The sequence below is a fragment of the Xenopus tropicalis genome, chromosome 2 (genome assembly GCF_000004195.4).
Source record: "Xenopus tropicalis strain Nigerian chromosome 2, UCB_Xtro_10.0, whole genome shotgun sequence".
Lineage (NCBI taxonomy): Eukaryota > Metazoa > Chordata > Amphibia > Anura > Pipidae > Xenopus > Xenopus tropicalis.
Genome location: NC_030678.2, coordinates 81,170,711 through 81,187,628, shown reverse-complemented (window position 1 = coordinate 81,187,628; position 16,918 = coordinate 81,170,711). Strand labels below are relative to the sequence as shown.

The 16,918-nt window shown below is 39.3% G+C and overlaps 1 protein-coding gene across 1 annotated transcript in view; it reads left to right on the top strand.

The window, feature by feature from the left end:
• Positions 1 to 8,455: 8,455 nt before the first annotated feature.
• Positions 8,456 to 16,918, top strand: part of sh3d21 (SH3 domain containing 21) — a 38,782-nt gene continuing 30,319 nt past the window's right edge. The window contains exons 1-3 of the mRNA XM_004911565.4: positions 8,456 to 8,632; positions 14,904 to 15,064; positions 16,774 to 16,840. Of these exons, the coding sequence (XP_004911622.2) occupies positions 8,620 to 8,632; positions 14,904 to 15,064; positions 16,774 to 16,840 (241 nt within the window). The 5' untranslated portion in view covers positions 8,456 to 8,619. The remainder of the gene's footprint in view (positions 8,633 to 14,903; positions 15,065 to 16,773; positions 16,841 to 16,918) is intronic.

Sequence of the window (16,918 nt, the reverse complement as noted above, 5' to 3'; positions counted from 1 at the left end):
TATTTTCCTTTTAGCATTTGGGAGTCTCCAAAGACATTCTTTGACCACGCACGCTGTCTCAAGCTAATAGCAAACACTGTTCATCTATACGTCGATGGAGGCAATGATACTATGTTCAAGAAAATATTTCTAATGCATTGACCCAAAATGGTTTCAGTCCTTATTTATTTTTTTTTCTTTAATGGCACATGGGATGTTTTGTCACCAATGGTAAATCACCCACAGTAGTGCATATTTATTATGGGTGACAAAATGTCCTATGTGCCATTGCCCTAAATGGTCATTAATCCTTTTTAGTCTGATTTTTCTTATGGCTTTTCAATATCACTAGCTATATGAGCGCTTAGAAAATGTAACTTCCTTTGCACTCATTTTTAATTTCAGGACATTTTGTAGAAATTTGGTGAGGGAATTTTGAGAAATGTAGCCACAATATAGTGCTTCCTCTGTGATAAAAAGCAACACCATAATTGCTCAAAATTTTAACACCAAGAAATGTTCTTTAGATACTTGGATTCACTGGAAGCCACTGTACAAAAGACTGCTGCAGCATTTCCAGGTATTTTGTATTACTCAAGACGCTTAAAAGACACATCTTTTGAAACAAGTATTTATTTTGGAAATCAACTATTTTCATTTTTTTACAATAGTATTAGTCAGATATGTATCACAGCAATGATAACGAACATGTTAAGGAGTGACCACTTGAAATAAAAAAAAAAGAGAAGCACCACAGTAAAACGGGCTTAAAGTTGCGTTTAGCAAATTATTTTCTGCCTTTGATAACTTGTGGAAGGTCACATTTGGTGAACAGTGGACTGAATTAATAAACTGTTTTATACAGTGACACACGTATGGCTTCAGCTTGATGTCTGAGGGTTTCTGCTTTTAAAGCTTTGTCATATCAAAAAACTTGTAGCTGCTACTTACAGTTGCTACCTTTTTACGTCATAGACTGCCTCAATCGTAGAATAAAAATCAAATTTAGCCAACTGCAAGTAGCATGTACCAAAATAATGTAGGCTAAGTCAATAGATTGTTATTAATCTATTTATAAAGTCTAATTTTATTCCCCTTTAATGTTTAAGCAACACCTACTGAGTCAACAGAATGCACTACAATGCATATAGTAAACAGACAATCTTTTGATCTTGCTTTGATGGTAACTTGCTGGCTTTTATACACCTATTGGGCTTAAATGAAGTAGAAATGTGTTTTTGTTTGGTTTGTATTAGTTACAAGATGCTCCACCTTTCTTTAAATAAATATCTTTAACACATCATATTTCTTTTGTGTAATAACATTTTAATGATCTTTAACATCAAATGTAAAGACATATTTTATAGCCAAGTTAGTTAAAGATATCTGAATAAGGAGCCCCTGAGTGCTACTCTTAGGGGCCCATTTACTTACTCACGAACGGGCCGAATGGGTCCGATTGCGTTTTTTTCGTAATGATCGGTATTTTGCGATTTTTTCGGAAAATTATCGCGACTTTTTCGTTACCAATACGATTTTTGCGGAAAAACGCGAGTTTTTCGTAGCCATTCCGAAAGTTGCGATTTTTTCGTAGTGTTAAAACTTGCGCAAAACGTCGCGCCTTTTAAGTTTTAACGCTACGAAAAAGCGCAACTTTTCGCGCAAGTTTTAACGCTACGAAAAAATCGCAACTTTCGGAATGGCTACGAAAAACTCCCGTTTTTTCGCGCAAATCGTATTGGTAACGAAAAAGTCGCGATAATTTCCGAAAAGTCGTAAAGGCGCCGAAAAAAACGCAAAATGTTCGTTTTCCAATCGGAATTTTTCCAATTCGGTCGGAATTCGTGTCTTAGTAAATCAGCCCCTTAGTAAGATTAGATAAGGAAATTCTTTGTGCAGATTTGACTGCCCATTCGGCACAGGGGCACTTGGCTTATTGGTTCCATCATGGTGGCCCTCTTCAAAAAAAAGTACCCCAAGCCAATGCAGTTTTTCCAGAGGATGTACTGGCTTTGGCACAAGGTAAGTGATCTGACTCACAGAGGGGTCACAAAACATTACACCCTGCCCCTCCCCCCTTGCATTTTAACCTTGCATAGTATAACAGAGTATTTTAAACGGGTAGTTCACTGTCATCAAGTTTTGGTCTTCATTTTTTCTTTTTATAGTTTTTTTTTTTATGATTTGCCAGAAATATTTTGCTTACTGGAGGTATTTAATAAATTGGCACCCCCAGTAATTTAAGGTTTTATTGCCCTTATACTACTTATTTGTAATACTCCTAGGTCTTTCTGGTCTTTCTTCATCTTTTGTCCCAACAAAACCTACCGACCACTAGTTGATCATGTGTAGTGCAAAGAAGCACAGGTCAAAATTTTTGTATTACGCCCTTGTGTTAATGGGGCCCTAAATATTTCTATATCATTTTTTTTGTCTGTTACATCTCGCTAGTCTGCAGGACTTGGCAGTAGGGTCAGTAATTTTAGTGGCAGGTCAAACATCTTGTAGTCTTTAGCACTTTGTACATATTTTAATACTTCATCCAGGCATTAAAGCTGCTTTTAGGGTGAAGTCACACGGGGCTAATATTAGCAGCTACTTGTCACAGCTACTAAAACATACAATGCTGATCATTTACTGATAAATTGTCTCCACATGTGTTTTAGCAGAGGCAATTCTCGGTATTGTCTGTAGTATTATCTTCTACACTTTTCCCAGTATAATCTTCTACCCTTTTCAATCTGCTGCTTCTACAAAAAAAAAGCAGCCTAGTGTACTGGGATGGGAGAAAAGGGTGCTCCATTTTCTTTCTTCTCCCATGCATGTGTGCATTTGGGTGGCCGCACCATACGCCGTACCACCTACCTCTTAATCATTTCTATACTGTGCATGTGCCCTGCCCAATTTCCCTGGGAATTCATCATCAAAGGTTAATTCTATCATTGCTGACATTCTTACTACAGGTCTGTTTATGTATGCATTTGGGGTATTTCCACTGACATGCTACTTACATTAAGAATCTGATGGTACACATTGCAAAGCACATCAGTAAGCATACATAAATTCTTGTCAATTTATGTACATGCAAGTACGTAAAGGTGGCAAACCCCAATTCTGTAATATTGGTGTGTAGGTGCCATCTCAGTGCATTGTGCCTGATGCTGAGCTTTCAGAAGGAGCCAGTGCTACACATTAGAACTGCTTCCTGGTAACCTATTGTTTCTGCTACTCCCATGTAACTGGAGGAGTCCCAAGCCAGACTTGGATTTCTTACTATTGAGTGCTATTCTGATATCTACTGGGAACAGCAATAAAGGTGGCAAACCCCAATTCTGCTTTGCCTCTAAGGAATATGTTTCTTGCGTGTACGGAAGTTGACAAGAATTTAAAAAGGTGAATTATTAAAACTAATAAAGTGCTGAAGTGCAGTAAATATTGATTTAACCTCAATAAACAAGATCATATGAAAACTTGGCAATGTATTCATAAACCCTATGCTGTGATTTAATAAAGAAATGTTAATGTGTAATGAAATTGATTACTTCATATTAATTAAAATAACTGCCTAATGTGTATTGTGCTTCTAGGCCTTTTAAAATGCTTTGTCATCTTAATTCTTTACGTTTGTAATGGCCATCCAGCTGTCTATCATTAAGTGTATGTAAGAAAACAGTAGTAAAGGCTTCTGCCTCTTTTCCTCTTTCTTAAAAAAGACCTGAAAGATCGATCATAATATGTCAATCTGACCCCACAATCTTTATCAGTGCCACTGTGCAGTAACTTTATTTAAATTTCAGCATAACTATTATGGATTAGTTAAGGCTTAGTTCACAGAAAAATAAACCTTACAGTATGGAGGGGGATATGCCATTTTTGTAGGTGCTGCCCATTGAGCATAAATCATATTTGTTTTTTTTCTCTCCCAAGGCTGCTTTTTTTTTTTTTTTTTTTTTTTTTTTTTTTTTAAAAATACAAACCAGTCCTGGGTAGTGGGATAGGGAGCATCCCATTCCAGGGATTGTTTTAATAGGGGACTGGGCTGGACACATGCAAAGTAGAGAAATTATTAAGAGGTAGATGGAACTGGTGAAGCCACCCCTGGGAGAAAAAAAACATTGTGCATTTTGCTCCCCATCTCGGTACCCCAGGCTGGTTCATTTTTTATAGAAGCACCAGACTGGTCGGAGTAAAAAGTTAAAGTAATACGGTCATGATTTTTATGGTGTCCTTTTTATTTATAAATTACACTGGTTACATAGCAAATAAAATATTATTCTTGAACCAACAAATGTATTTTTTTAGCTGTAATATTGGTGTGTATGCAGCCATCTTAGTGTATTGTGCCTGATTCTGAGCTTTCAGAAAGAGCCAGAGCTACACATTAGAACTGCTTTCAGATCACCTATTGTTTCTCCTACTTTCATGTAACTGGAGGAGTCCCAAGCTGGACTTGCTGCTATCTTACTCCTTTCCCCTGCTGGGAAGGGGGTGATTTCACTCCAACTTGCAGCGCAGCAGTAAAGTGTGACTCAAGTTTATCAGAGCACAGGTCACATGGTTGTGGCACCCTGGGAAATTAAGAATATGGCTAGCCCCATGTGAAATTTCAAAATGAAATATGAAAAAAAATCTGATATCAATGCAGGATTCTGTGGGAGAAGCTCTATTTAACTCATGAATATAACATGTTTTCCTATGACAGTATTCCTTTAAGAAATATTTCTCACTTGGGGGGTCTCTTAAATAACTGGCACCCCCCGTTATATAAGGTTCTCTTATCTTTATGCAATTCAGCTCTTTATTTCATTAGTCTTAATTGTCAGACTATACATTTATCACTTTACCATAATGCAGTGTGACTGCATTCTAAAGGTACTTTGTTTTCTTTTTTAAGTTGGGAGAATTGAGGGTCTTGTATTGAACATGAAAATGGCTGTTCCCTTATAAACAATGACACTGCTTGCCAGTGGGGTGAATAGGAAAAATACTGCTAAAAAAAATGAATCGTGGAAGAATTTGAAAAAAAAAATTGTTTCTTTGTGAAAAGAGGGTGGCTGAGGGTCTGAATACTTTTGCAAGGCTCTGTTTCAAATTTTTTTTTCCCGCTGCTACTGAATGCATAACAGAAATTTGATCCAGCATCAATTTGTGAAAATTTGCTGTCAGTGGTAGATTTACATTAGGAACCAGAGATAAAAGGGGTGAAAGGTGGGCATAGGCTAGGGTGACCAGATCACTTGAAAATTTACGTACATGGCTAATAAATGCATGCTGTAGGGTTGCACTGGTTGCATTCAAATTAAATTGCAATCAGTGCAGCCCTTCTAGCCTGATCTGTTAACCCTAGCATAGGCAGGCGGAGCAATGCCCAGGGCCCTACCATCAGTTAATCAGCCCCCGCACACAGCCACATTAATTACCTTTAAAGGAGAAGGAAAGGCTACCAAAGAGTTAATCTCAAGCTGCAGGCATACCTTCAGTAGTCTCAATAGTGCCCTTAAGTCTCCCCAAATTGCAGTCATTCAGATGATCAGAAGCCAAACAGGAAAAAAAAAACAACACTGAGCTGGGTAAAGAGGATTCCCATAATGCATCGCTCCTGCATTGACTTGGTGACCAGGACTGTAGGCGGCGCATGTGCAAACGACCCTATACAGCACAAGCAGGTGCCCCCTTCAGCACAAGTTGGCACGCTCCCCTTCAGCACAAGCTATGGCGAATCGCTGTCTGCATGCGAGAAGGGGAGCTGTTCTTCGGACGGAGAACTGTTCAGCCAGCAGGTGCGGGGAGGGGGGGCGGTTTGGTGACTGTGTCGGTGGGTGTCTGTGCAGGAGCGAGCAGCGAGGGGGGGGGTGCTGCTGCTGTTATTGTAAGGGACAGACGCATGCGCAGTGACGTAAAGGAAGTGGCCATCCCTATTAAAGATGGCGCTGTTCACTGAAAAGAGTCTCTAGTATGTAGTAAGTGTATCTCAGTAAATCTTTCTCTAGGCAAGCCAGAAATATAGCGTTTCTACATAGCGATAGTAGTACTATTGAATAGTGTGCTTAATTGATTTTGACTTTCCTTGTCCTTTCACTAATTACATTAAGATGGAGTGTGGAGCACAGAGTGCAGTTGTGGGTGATATGGACGAAATGGGTGCAGGGTAGATGAAACCAAGATGCACTTGGATTGCTTTGCATCTGGGTTGCCCCTTTTAAAGAAATTAAAGCCATTAGTAGTTACATTACTGTAAAGGCTTGGATTCTCTTTGGCAAGCATTTCAGATTTAGCCAGATCCAAAGTCTGCAAAAAGTGCTGGCATTAGGGATGTCAACTTTCTGAAACACAAATTCCAACTGGACCAATTGGGAAGGGGGTGGTTAGGGGTGGTTGGGCTGACATTTAGTCAAAACAGAGGGAAGAAGAGACCAAGCTGAAAGTGGGAATTGGGGTGGGCCAAGGGCAGAACTCCAGATAATTACAAATATAATCATAAATACATTGCCTTGGCCAGATTTTCTACCACCAGTCAAATACCGGCCAGGTGGCAAGCCTAGGCTTGGGATGCAGATGAATCTTAAAGGAACAGTAACATCAAAAAACAATAGTATAAAAGTATTTACAGTATCATGTACTGTTGCCCTGCAATGGTGAAACTGGTGTGTTTGCCTCAGAAAGACTACTATAGTTTATGGAAACAATCTGCTGTGTAGCCATGAGGGCAGCCATTTAAAGGAGAAAAGGCACAGGCCACTTGGCAGATAACAGATTGTATACCATTGTATTCTACAGAGCTTATCTGTTATCTACTATGTAACCTGTGCCTTTTCTCCTTTTTCTGAGCTTGAATGGCTGCCCCCTTGGCTACACAGCAACTTATTTATATAAACTATAGCAATGTTTCTGTGGCAAACACACAGCTTTTACCAGTGCAGGGCAACAGTACATTATATTTTAATTACTTCAAAGCTCTTTTGGTGTTACTGTTCCCCCCGGGGGGAGAGTTCCGAGCGGCAGGGGGGGGGGGGCTGGTAGGGGGAGCGGACCGGGGGGAGTGAACGAGCAAGGGGGGTGGGTTACTGACAAAAGGAACCGAGCGGGTGGTGTGTGACAAGAGGGGGGGGTTGTGCAGACGAGGATGTATGTTATGGATACAGATATCTGATACATATAAGGACACAGCTGCTGGGGGTGGGAGACACAGAAGGACGCAGGGGGGACGCAGGGAGGATGTTGGAGGGTGCCTGTGCAGTAGAGACAGTGACTTAAACGAGAGGTGCAGAGCAGGAGTTCTGGCTAGCAACGGGGCACGACTGTAGATAAGTCTTTAAGGCCGATGGTCACGGTACAGATAGGAGTAGGCAAGTTCGTGGTCAAACAGGCTGGGTCGAGGCAGGGCAGATAACTAGGATCGTCAGGCAGGCAATGGGTCAAAACCAGGTAATCAATCAGAAGGATGAGGCAGAATCAGTAGTCAATAACAGGCACGGATCAGGATACATATATTCAGAATAGTCAAAGCTAGGCAGGGTCAAAAACAGGAATCAGGAACAAACAGAAGCTTAAGCAAAGATACAGGCACCAGGAATAAACCTATCATGGGCAATGAGTTTAATGAAAATGACCCTTTAAATATTTCAGGCGTCAGCGCGCCTGCGCCTTTAAGTAGAGGGAAGGCGCGCAGCGCGCGCACTAAGAGGAAGCTGGCAAGAAGAGCGGTACAGCGGGCGTCCCCGCCGCACCGGTAATTTTATTACACATACATATAGTGTTTTTACACAGCTATAGTAGTACTATTTAATAGTGTGCTTAATAGATTTTGACTTTCCTTCTCCTTTAAACTGAGCCCTGGATTTGGTACATCCCTACAATGGGGTAACCACATAAGCAAAGTGACCGCATATGCCTGTTCCTGCCTATATGACAAGCTTAAACAGTAGCATGGAAACTGTCCCTAACACCAAGGTGTTTCAGCATCTGCCTCAAGGGAGGCGAGTCTATTTTCCACTGTCTAATCAGACTGTCCCTAGTGCCCCAGAGAGCACTATGCTCCACTCTTCTATTTCTACAAACAAGTCACTTACCCTGCAACAATGAAGATATAAAAACAGATTTACTGTATATGCACAAAAGCCTTTGTGCTTGGCTTGAAATTTAGTAAAAACCTGTATATAAACTAAGCCTTTCATTCTATTCTGAGAACAACAGAACCTTCCAACTTATGCATAAACATTTCTTTTCTCTGTCTCAGCTTTAGCGTCAACATTAGGGACATTCCTTTCCACTTGCAAATAAATACCAGCATGCCCCACTCAAGCCCTGCTGTATAGTCATTTCTCACTTGTTAAACCTGTTCCCTCCTCGCCTGCACTAAATGGAATGTATCAGATCCTTCCATGAGTCTCACATCTCATTCATTCCTTAACTTGCCTTTCCTGTTCTCTGCCGACCAATCCTCTCGCTCGTGTCATGGCAAGTTTTTTTTCTTCTTCTTATAAGCAGCTACGGTATTAAGGAACTGTTTCTTTAGAAAGCAGGAAGCAGTGGGTCATATAAACCACAGCCAGGCGGTGTGTTATTGCCATTTGGATGTGAAAATAGGGATCTCTCTCTGTCTTACTGCGCTGCCCACAACAAGGTAGCAACTTTGACACCATGGGCACACTTGGTGAGTACATTTTCTTCATAGGCATAATATAGGTATCTCAGCACCACTGAATAATTAACCAGCAGGGGTGTTGAAAGTTTATATACTTACTGCATTCTAATTCAGAACTACTATAAAACTTTTACATTTCAATGAATAATCTACAAGACCAGATAAAGGTTTCAAAGTTCCTTTTGTAGTCTGTGATGTCCCTGGATATAATGTAACAAATAATGACATTTTTAATGTGACAGGCAGTGTTTGCAGACCGTCACTGGGACATTTCTTACTGAACATAAAGCATTTAATTTAATGATAAGTTATTTCTGCTAAAAGTAACAATCCAGTAGTAATTCAAGGATAGTCTCATTAATTATTGGTCCCCTTTTTAATAAACCCTCACGTGAATCAATTACTTTCTGGTTACCTTGCAGAAAGTGGCTTTATTCCCTTATAATAATGGCTTGAGTAATGTCAGTTAAGAGGAAATGAACACCCAAACAATTTTAGTATTTTTTGTGTGAAACTTATATATTAACATATGTGACAAAATTACCAAACAATGCAAGGTCACATGACTATCTGTATAAAACAATCTCCTTTCCCCTCACCTCACACATTGTGCATATGTGGTTAATCATTAAACGGTATCATATGTTTGCTACCTGGAGGTTTGACACAGTGTCAGTTTAGATAATATCTGAGTAATTAGAAGTATTTAATAAAAAAGAGGTTTTGTGCCACAATCTAAGAATACCATACAATGATTGGCCTGTTAATATTTCTATTTCAAGTAAGCAGGCCCTAATATGTGTGGGAACTCCTTCTAACCATGTCCTACATCAATGAAGACAGGGGGATAGATGAGGGGGTTCATTGGCTCTACACAAGACTAAGGGAATTTTGGGGAGAAGAAATAAGAAAAGGGAAACAAAAAAACAGGGAAAGAAGACAACACCATGTTATTTGGGAGGAAGGTTGAATTAAATGAGGTTGGGGAGAGAAAAGTGGAAACAGGAGAAATGTGTAGAAGGGGAAAAATAAAGGAGAAGAAGAAAATGGGCAGCAGAAATGCAATGTTGGGCATGCCAGCTCTGTAATTACTAAATTAAGATTGTCAGTGGGCCCTTGGCATCTATTTATCAATGTTATGTGAGCCCTTCTCATCTGTTTTCTGGTTAGCCCATGCTGTCTCAGTCCAACACTGCATGTAAGACCTGTATACCAGACTCTTAGGGACTACTTATGCACAGGCACTAAATGTATGTATCAGTCAGTGGGAATAACTGCTGTCTCCATGATGGTACTTCGTTCTGCTGAGCCCTGGTGTTGCAGTTGCTTTATAAGTACCATCGATGAATCAAAGATAGGGGTTCATACTTCAAAAATGGTGTAAAAAGTTGGTTTCTACTTCTTTTTAGAGAAGTAATTAATATGTAGTAAATGATACTAAATTTCTAGGTTTTGTTTTGTTTTTTTAACAGTTAGAACTTCTGCCTTGCCACGTTGGGGTCCTTAATTTAATTCTGGTCTGGGCACTTTTTTGGGGGGTTATGTAATAAAGGCACTGAGTTTGCCCAGGAGCAGTAACCCATAGCAACCAATCAGCAGGAAGCATTAACTGGTCACCTATTTTAAAGCAAACATCTTATTGGTTGCTATGGGTTACTGCTCCTGGGCAAACTTAGTGCCTTTTATTACATGTAGGGGTATGAGTCTGAATGTTCTCCCTGTGTCTGCATAGGTTTCCTCTATGTACCAATGAAATTGACCCTAGTGTGTGAATGTGATAAAGACATTAGAGTGTAAGCTCCACTGTGGCAGGGATTGATGTAAATGATGAAAAAGCTATGTAAAGCTCTGTGTAAACATGTTGTAGCAACAGTATATAATTAAAAGGCAATAAATATACAAGCAGGCCTCATGCAATTCCAGGTTGCATTCAGCCCTATGGCTAAGTGCTTTGTCTGAGCACAGAAATAACTGCCCTTTGTAAATGCAGATAGCTTGTACCATTCCCACTATTGTCATTAAAAAAAGGAAGGTTATGTGTAAATTTAGCAGTGACAAATGCCTGTTTCAGACCCCATTTTCAGCATGGCTATATTTCTAATATTTATGAATTTTCCAGCTGGAAAATCTTGAATTATTCCCAGCTGGAAAATCTTGAATTATTCCCAGCAAAACCATTTATTTTTGTGCCAGAAAAGTGTTTTAATGTGGGTAAGTGACTTAAAGGACATGTAAACCCCCCACACAAAAATTGAATCAGTGAACAGCCTCTTTGAAATCTTTCAATACCTGCCACTCTGGTTGTTCAGAGGTTAATAGTAAGGCTGTGACATCTCCTTAATCACTTATATTTCCCTCTCCTCTTGTAATCCACTCAGCCCCCTCCCTCAGGAATTTGCTTTGGCTGTTGGCTTGTGGGCATGCTCAGTTGTTCTAAGCTCAGATTACTAAACACGCCCCCAGTATAGCAGCCAGTGAAGAGATGCCATTGCTGGTTCCCATAGAAACTCAGTTCTAGCTGTCTGCTTCAGTTTTGTTCTCCTGAGCTCAGCTTTACCATTACAGTGCTCAAACAAAGCAGAACTTTTATCAGAGACAGTTGTGCCTGTGTGAGCCTGTATTCTTGATGAAATGTATGCTTAATAAGGGTCTGTGTGTGTATGCTGTTTGCAGATTTAAACGTAACTGATTATGTATCAGAGAAAAAATGGCCACCGGGTGAAAGCTGCTATTTGGTTTAGGAAAATGTGATGGTGCTGGCAAATGGAGGGGAAATATGCAGTACAAATTATGACATTTGGGTGGGGGAGACGTGTCCAGCTGATATACATTGTAGGCAAATGTAGGCTTTACATGTCCTTTAAGTTCTTTCCATTGGGATAGCATTCAGCTGCAGTACTGAACTCTACAATTTGAAACGTCCCTGAAACACAGCAATTTGAAACGTCCCTGAAAAATTACAAGCATTGCATCAAACTTAAAACCTGTATTTTAAATCTGAATGTATTTCCTTAACATTTTGTCCGTAGGCCAACATCACATGTTAAGGAAGAACCAGGCATATTTTTCTTACATTACAATAATAATATGTAGGTATGCAGTGACAAGGAAGAAATATTAGGAAACCAAAGCGGTCCAGGCAAGTCAAAAGGTATTACTAGACACTAACCAATACACTTAAAGCAAAACAGTGCACTTTGGGGATCATTGTGCCTAGCATGGTAACAGTAGATACAAATAGGGTTGCCACCTGTTGCCATGGGGGCAGGACCGTGAGGGTGTGTGCAGTTATAACACAGTCACCAGTCGGCTCCCAATTTTTCAACATTATTACATTTAAGGCTAGGGCTGACCTGCTCCCGTAATGCAAAAAGTAATCTGCCCCATGGGCACTCTCACAGGCGGATCCCATGCCTGTCAGTGCATTCACAAGACACAGTGGATGGGAGTGGATCAGCCTATCCTCTGATAGCATATTGAAGCCAGCGGTGAGGACACCAAATGTGACACTGGCCTAAAGGTGAGCTGTGATTGATACAAAGAAGTACCTGCCCATGCTATAGGAAGCTGCAAAACTTACTGTGAAATTAGAAAACAATAACTTAAGTTTGTGTGTTTCTTTGCAGAATATTGTGTGGCAATTCTAATGCCAATATAGTCTTAAAAAGTTTTGTATGATTTTTTTTTACCAATATCTTCCTCAGAAATTACAGTACCCAACCAAAACTGTAGTGGATACTTTTTCTAATCGTTTTTAAGATATTAGAGTGCTCCTTAATTTACATTTTTTATTACTGCAAGCATCTTACAATTAGTGTACTGTAAACTCCTAAATTGTCCAGGAATCAGCCATTTAAAACCAGGTAAAATCTTTCAATGATTCACAGCCAGTAAAAAAAATTGTAAAAAAAAAATGTAGCAACTGTAGGAAAGAAAGTAATAAATGCTATATGTGCCACATATTTAACCTTCACAATAGACTACTGCGTTCTCTTCATAGAAAACACTGCAACTAGAACAAAGTGCAATGCTTTAAGTGCATATGCAAAATATTTTTGACCATGTTGAACCTCTTCAGCAGAAAGATGAATACAAAGCTGTCCATAAAGACTTAAAGAGGTCACACATGGCCAGTGACTGGATCATGCTAGGGGCCAATGCAGGCCTTTTGAGAGATGACCAAGTCAAAAGGCTGATGCAGTCCTTGCTGACAGTTTTTCTAGAGAGGTATCTGACCAATCCAGATTTTAGTCAGCAAATTTGTTGGACTGCCTCAATATACAAACTTATAAACTGATGACTCTATAGGTTTAGAGGTGCCAAGTCAGTAGTTATAATCTCCCAATGCTTCCCCATCATTATCCTGCCACATACAGTATAGGGATCAAATAGTTCATCATAGTTTTCTGAGATTTCTAAGTTATTAAAAAAATTAATAGTCCTTCTGGACTTAGTTGGCAGCTTATTGGCCCATGTATGGGACCTCTGACAGGCTTGCCCGACCAATATCTGCATGAATATTAAGCAGATATTGATCAGGCAAGTTTAAAAATCCAGCTGATGTGGTCACATTTATGGCCTGCATCTACAATCGTTGTGATCTGGTCATCCGGCCTGAGGGCCACCAAAAGATCCACTCATCTGCGGACCTAGGGTTGCTCACCATTATCAATCTATATAGGACATTTATTTATATATTTCTTATATATATATATATTAGTAGCGCTTATAGCATAAATTGGACAGAATAGAGAAGCACACACACTAGAATTGCAAAATGACGTCACAGATGCGACAGAAAAGTGTTTCATGTTTTGGCGGGATAACCTTGCTTTCTGATGAAGGAGGGACACATGCACAGTACAGTTTGCATGTACCTGTTATTTTGTGCCTAGCACTGTGGTCACTAATAGTAAAAGAAGCCCCATTTATATTAGCAACACAGAGTCAGGGGCCAGCAACAGTAGGTGATTGGGTACAGTAGGGCAAGATTGTGCAGGTCTGAAGAAGGACTCCAAATAGGCCCTGGCATTCCAAGTACACAGAGTCGCGAACATCCCACCCAGCCCACTGCCATCTAATAGCAGCCTATCTGGCATTTGCCAGAATCCTCAGGATGCCAGTTCGGGCCTGTCCTTTGCCCTGGAAGTTGGCTAGAAGTATTTGTTAAAAGTGCTTTTCTGACATTTCCTGACTGAAAATGTGGCAAGGTATTTCCTCAGCTTGTCTCTTTTTTAAGAGACCATGACAAATATCAACTAATGGCTCCAGTTAAATATTATGCATAGCATATCACATTGTACCGTTTAACCACATGCACACAAATGCAAAACAAAGGACATTTAACAAAGGACTTAAAAAATAAAGCGATAAAGAAATGAGGAGAATAACTTTTAGACCCATTGCTCAATGTAATTTTCCTGCCCTGTTTTATACTTTGTGCTAAGTCTGCCGTTATCCTTACAAAGCATCTAGTCACGAGAGAGGCCAGCTTACTTTCTGACAGCCTGTGTCATATTATAAATTAGATGATCTGAGATATCCTTTGTTTTGGGTGGTTTTGTGCATATTAGGTTATGTTTATTACCCACAATGTGTGTTTTTGTCCCAGAATTCTAGTTTAGTTAAGGGTGTCAGCATGCTTACAGGTGAGTTTCAATCACATGTGTGAATTGCATTATTTTTAGATAGCAATTCTTGGCATTTCGTCATACGGTGCCATTTAGCAGCCAAACTTGATTTAGATTCTCTAGAGTATCTCTATTTTCAATTACAGGTGCCTACAGTGTATCCTATACCTGTTGTTGTAATACAACTCCCACATCCAATATTAATGGCTGGTGAACAATGTTATGATTTAAGGAACACCTGGATGCTTAATTTAGGTGCTATGCCGCCAATTATTTTACAATTGGGGGTCCTCCTGCTTCATTTAATACTTGTATAACCCAAACAACATTCTTAAAAGATTGAAATAAAACATATTTGGAAAAACATTTTCAAATCACTTCCTGGCTTTTTCAAATAAATGTATTAAATACTTCAGCAAAAGAAAATAACTGCTATGCGTAAATGTTAAATGGTTAAGTGTAAAAGTAAATGGTTAAGATATTTCTAAATATACATGATATTTACTCTTCATTTGACCCTGAAAAGGAAAAGAATTGCCTAATGTTATGCCTTTTCAGTTCCTCGATGTGTGTATGTACTGCAATGGCATTGTCATTTTAAAATATCAGTTATACTCTTCCTTCATTTGCCTGTGTCTGTTGCTTTACAGGTGATATGTTGGTTCTAGTAGACTTTAAAGGACAACTTGATGATGAGTTAAAAATAAAAGCTGGAGATGTCATACAGAATGTGAAGAAAACAGCAGAGGAAGGCTGGCTAGAAGGGGAGCTCAAGGGGAAGAGGGGATTCTTTCCCCAAATGTTTGTGAAGGTACAGTACATAAACTCCAACAACCATCTTGGGAAAGGGATGTCTGTGTAATACTATAACTGTACTATTTTTAAAAAAATACATTTTACTTTATTTCAGCCACATTGTTTTAACTTTGATGAAAGGGGCAGTATCCTCTCTTGTCCAATAAATATTTGAATCCTGCAGATATCTATGGTTTTTGTTATTTCTTGAGTTAAACAGGGCAGGGAAGTTGAAGCAACTCCATGTTTTGTCCTTGCATAGTAGATAATTAGATTACCAGTGGACGGGGATGTCCACCTGCATAATGGACTCCTGCCAACAGAACAGTCACAACTGAGGGAAAAGGGATGGGGTGTATACTGGTAATCTAATTATCTACCTTGCAGGGTCTGAAAATGGAGTCACTGCATTTTCGTTGTTTGCCCTATTTAGGTCAAGAAATAAAACCATAGATTATTTGTTGAGTTTTTGGTATAGTAGCTATGCTAAAAAGAAATGTGGCTTGCAGGGACAGTATATTAAACCCATGCAATCTCAAGCCCATAGGCATTAAAAATGTAGCTTGAAACAGAATGTATGGTACTAATACTGGCCTTGGAAGGGAAGAGCTATACTCTGTTTTTACTGTTTTTAATTATCATGGGTTCCAATGATTTAGAATTGAAGTACTCTGATTTTATAGTAACATGAGCACAGTTTTGCCCCAGTCCAGCAACCATGAAGGAGAACATGCCATTGATTGAAATGACCTATTATCAGTAAGGAACAGAGCTATATTATAGCTCTGAAGCTGTAATATATAGATTTACTGTCACTCAGGAGAAGTTGCCTTCAACATCACTGAAAAATGTCTTTGGCATTGGTTGCCCTTCTAGCTAAATGTTGGTGGTCTTAAAGTCCTGTATCAAAGTTTCTTATTTAGCCCTGGCCTAATGTAGTAAATACACTATATCTGCCTAGATCCTCCACAGAATGTAAACTACAGCTTCAGTGACAGAATATAACATTTCACAATCCTTGCTACACTTTGATTATTGACATTTACCACCCATTTATGTTAATGATTGATCTTGTGCTTTGCTGAAGTTTTATTGTTGGCATTCTACTGATAAGTGTAGAAAATGATAGATTAACAATCGTAGGTAATTGGCACATGTCTGGTATTTACATTTACAGAAACCTTTTACACTTCTGGGCTACTTAAGGCCAAAATGGGAAGCAAGCAGTGAGTTGTATCCCTGGGAGTGCCAACTAAAAGCCTGGATTGTTTCAAGTATAATTTCATCTTGGTCATAAGCCATCGCAACAGCATATAAAGCCTCACTTCCTTATTAGTAGGGTTATGTATATTGTTTATTGTTCCTAGCTATCCTTTGTGTCAAATACTTGGTTAGACCCCCATAGCTCATAAAGATGGTGCAAATATTTGAAAATATAGTATAATAGTCACTCTTCTATAGTTACAGTGTTTTCCAAGATTGTATATAAGCATTTACCATAACATCCTACCATAACTGGCATTTTTGCTGATTCCCCTTCCAATGGTTTGCCCTCCCAGATGGTTTATACTTCCCCAACAGGTACAATATATTCAAAGTAGGTGACAACTGATAAACAAAATTATATGTTTATCTACATCTCCACTGATTTCCCATGTCAAATACACTCTTCTAGTCACTCCATAAGTGGCTGTATATAATACTTTCTAATAATTTCTGCCATAGGAAATTCCTCCATTTTTCCTAAATGACAGCGCACAGAGGTACCCAAGGTCGATCAGGAAACCTAATGGTAAGATACATTTATTTTATTTCAGCTTTTGGTGATGTAAAGATCTACAAGTCAGTTCTAACCCTTACATGTAAAAGA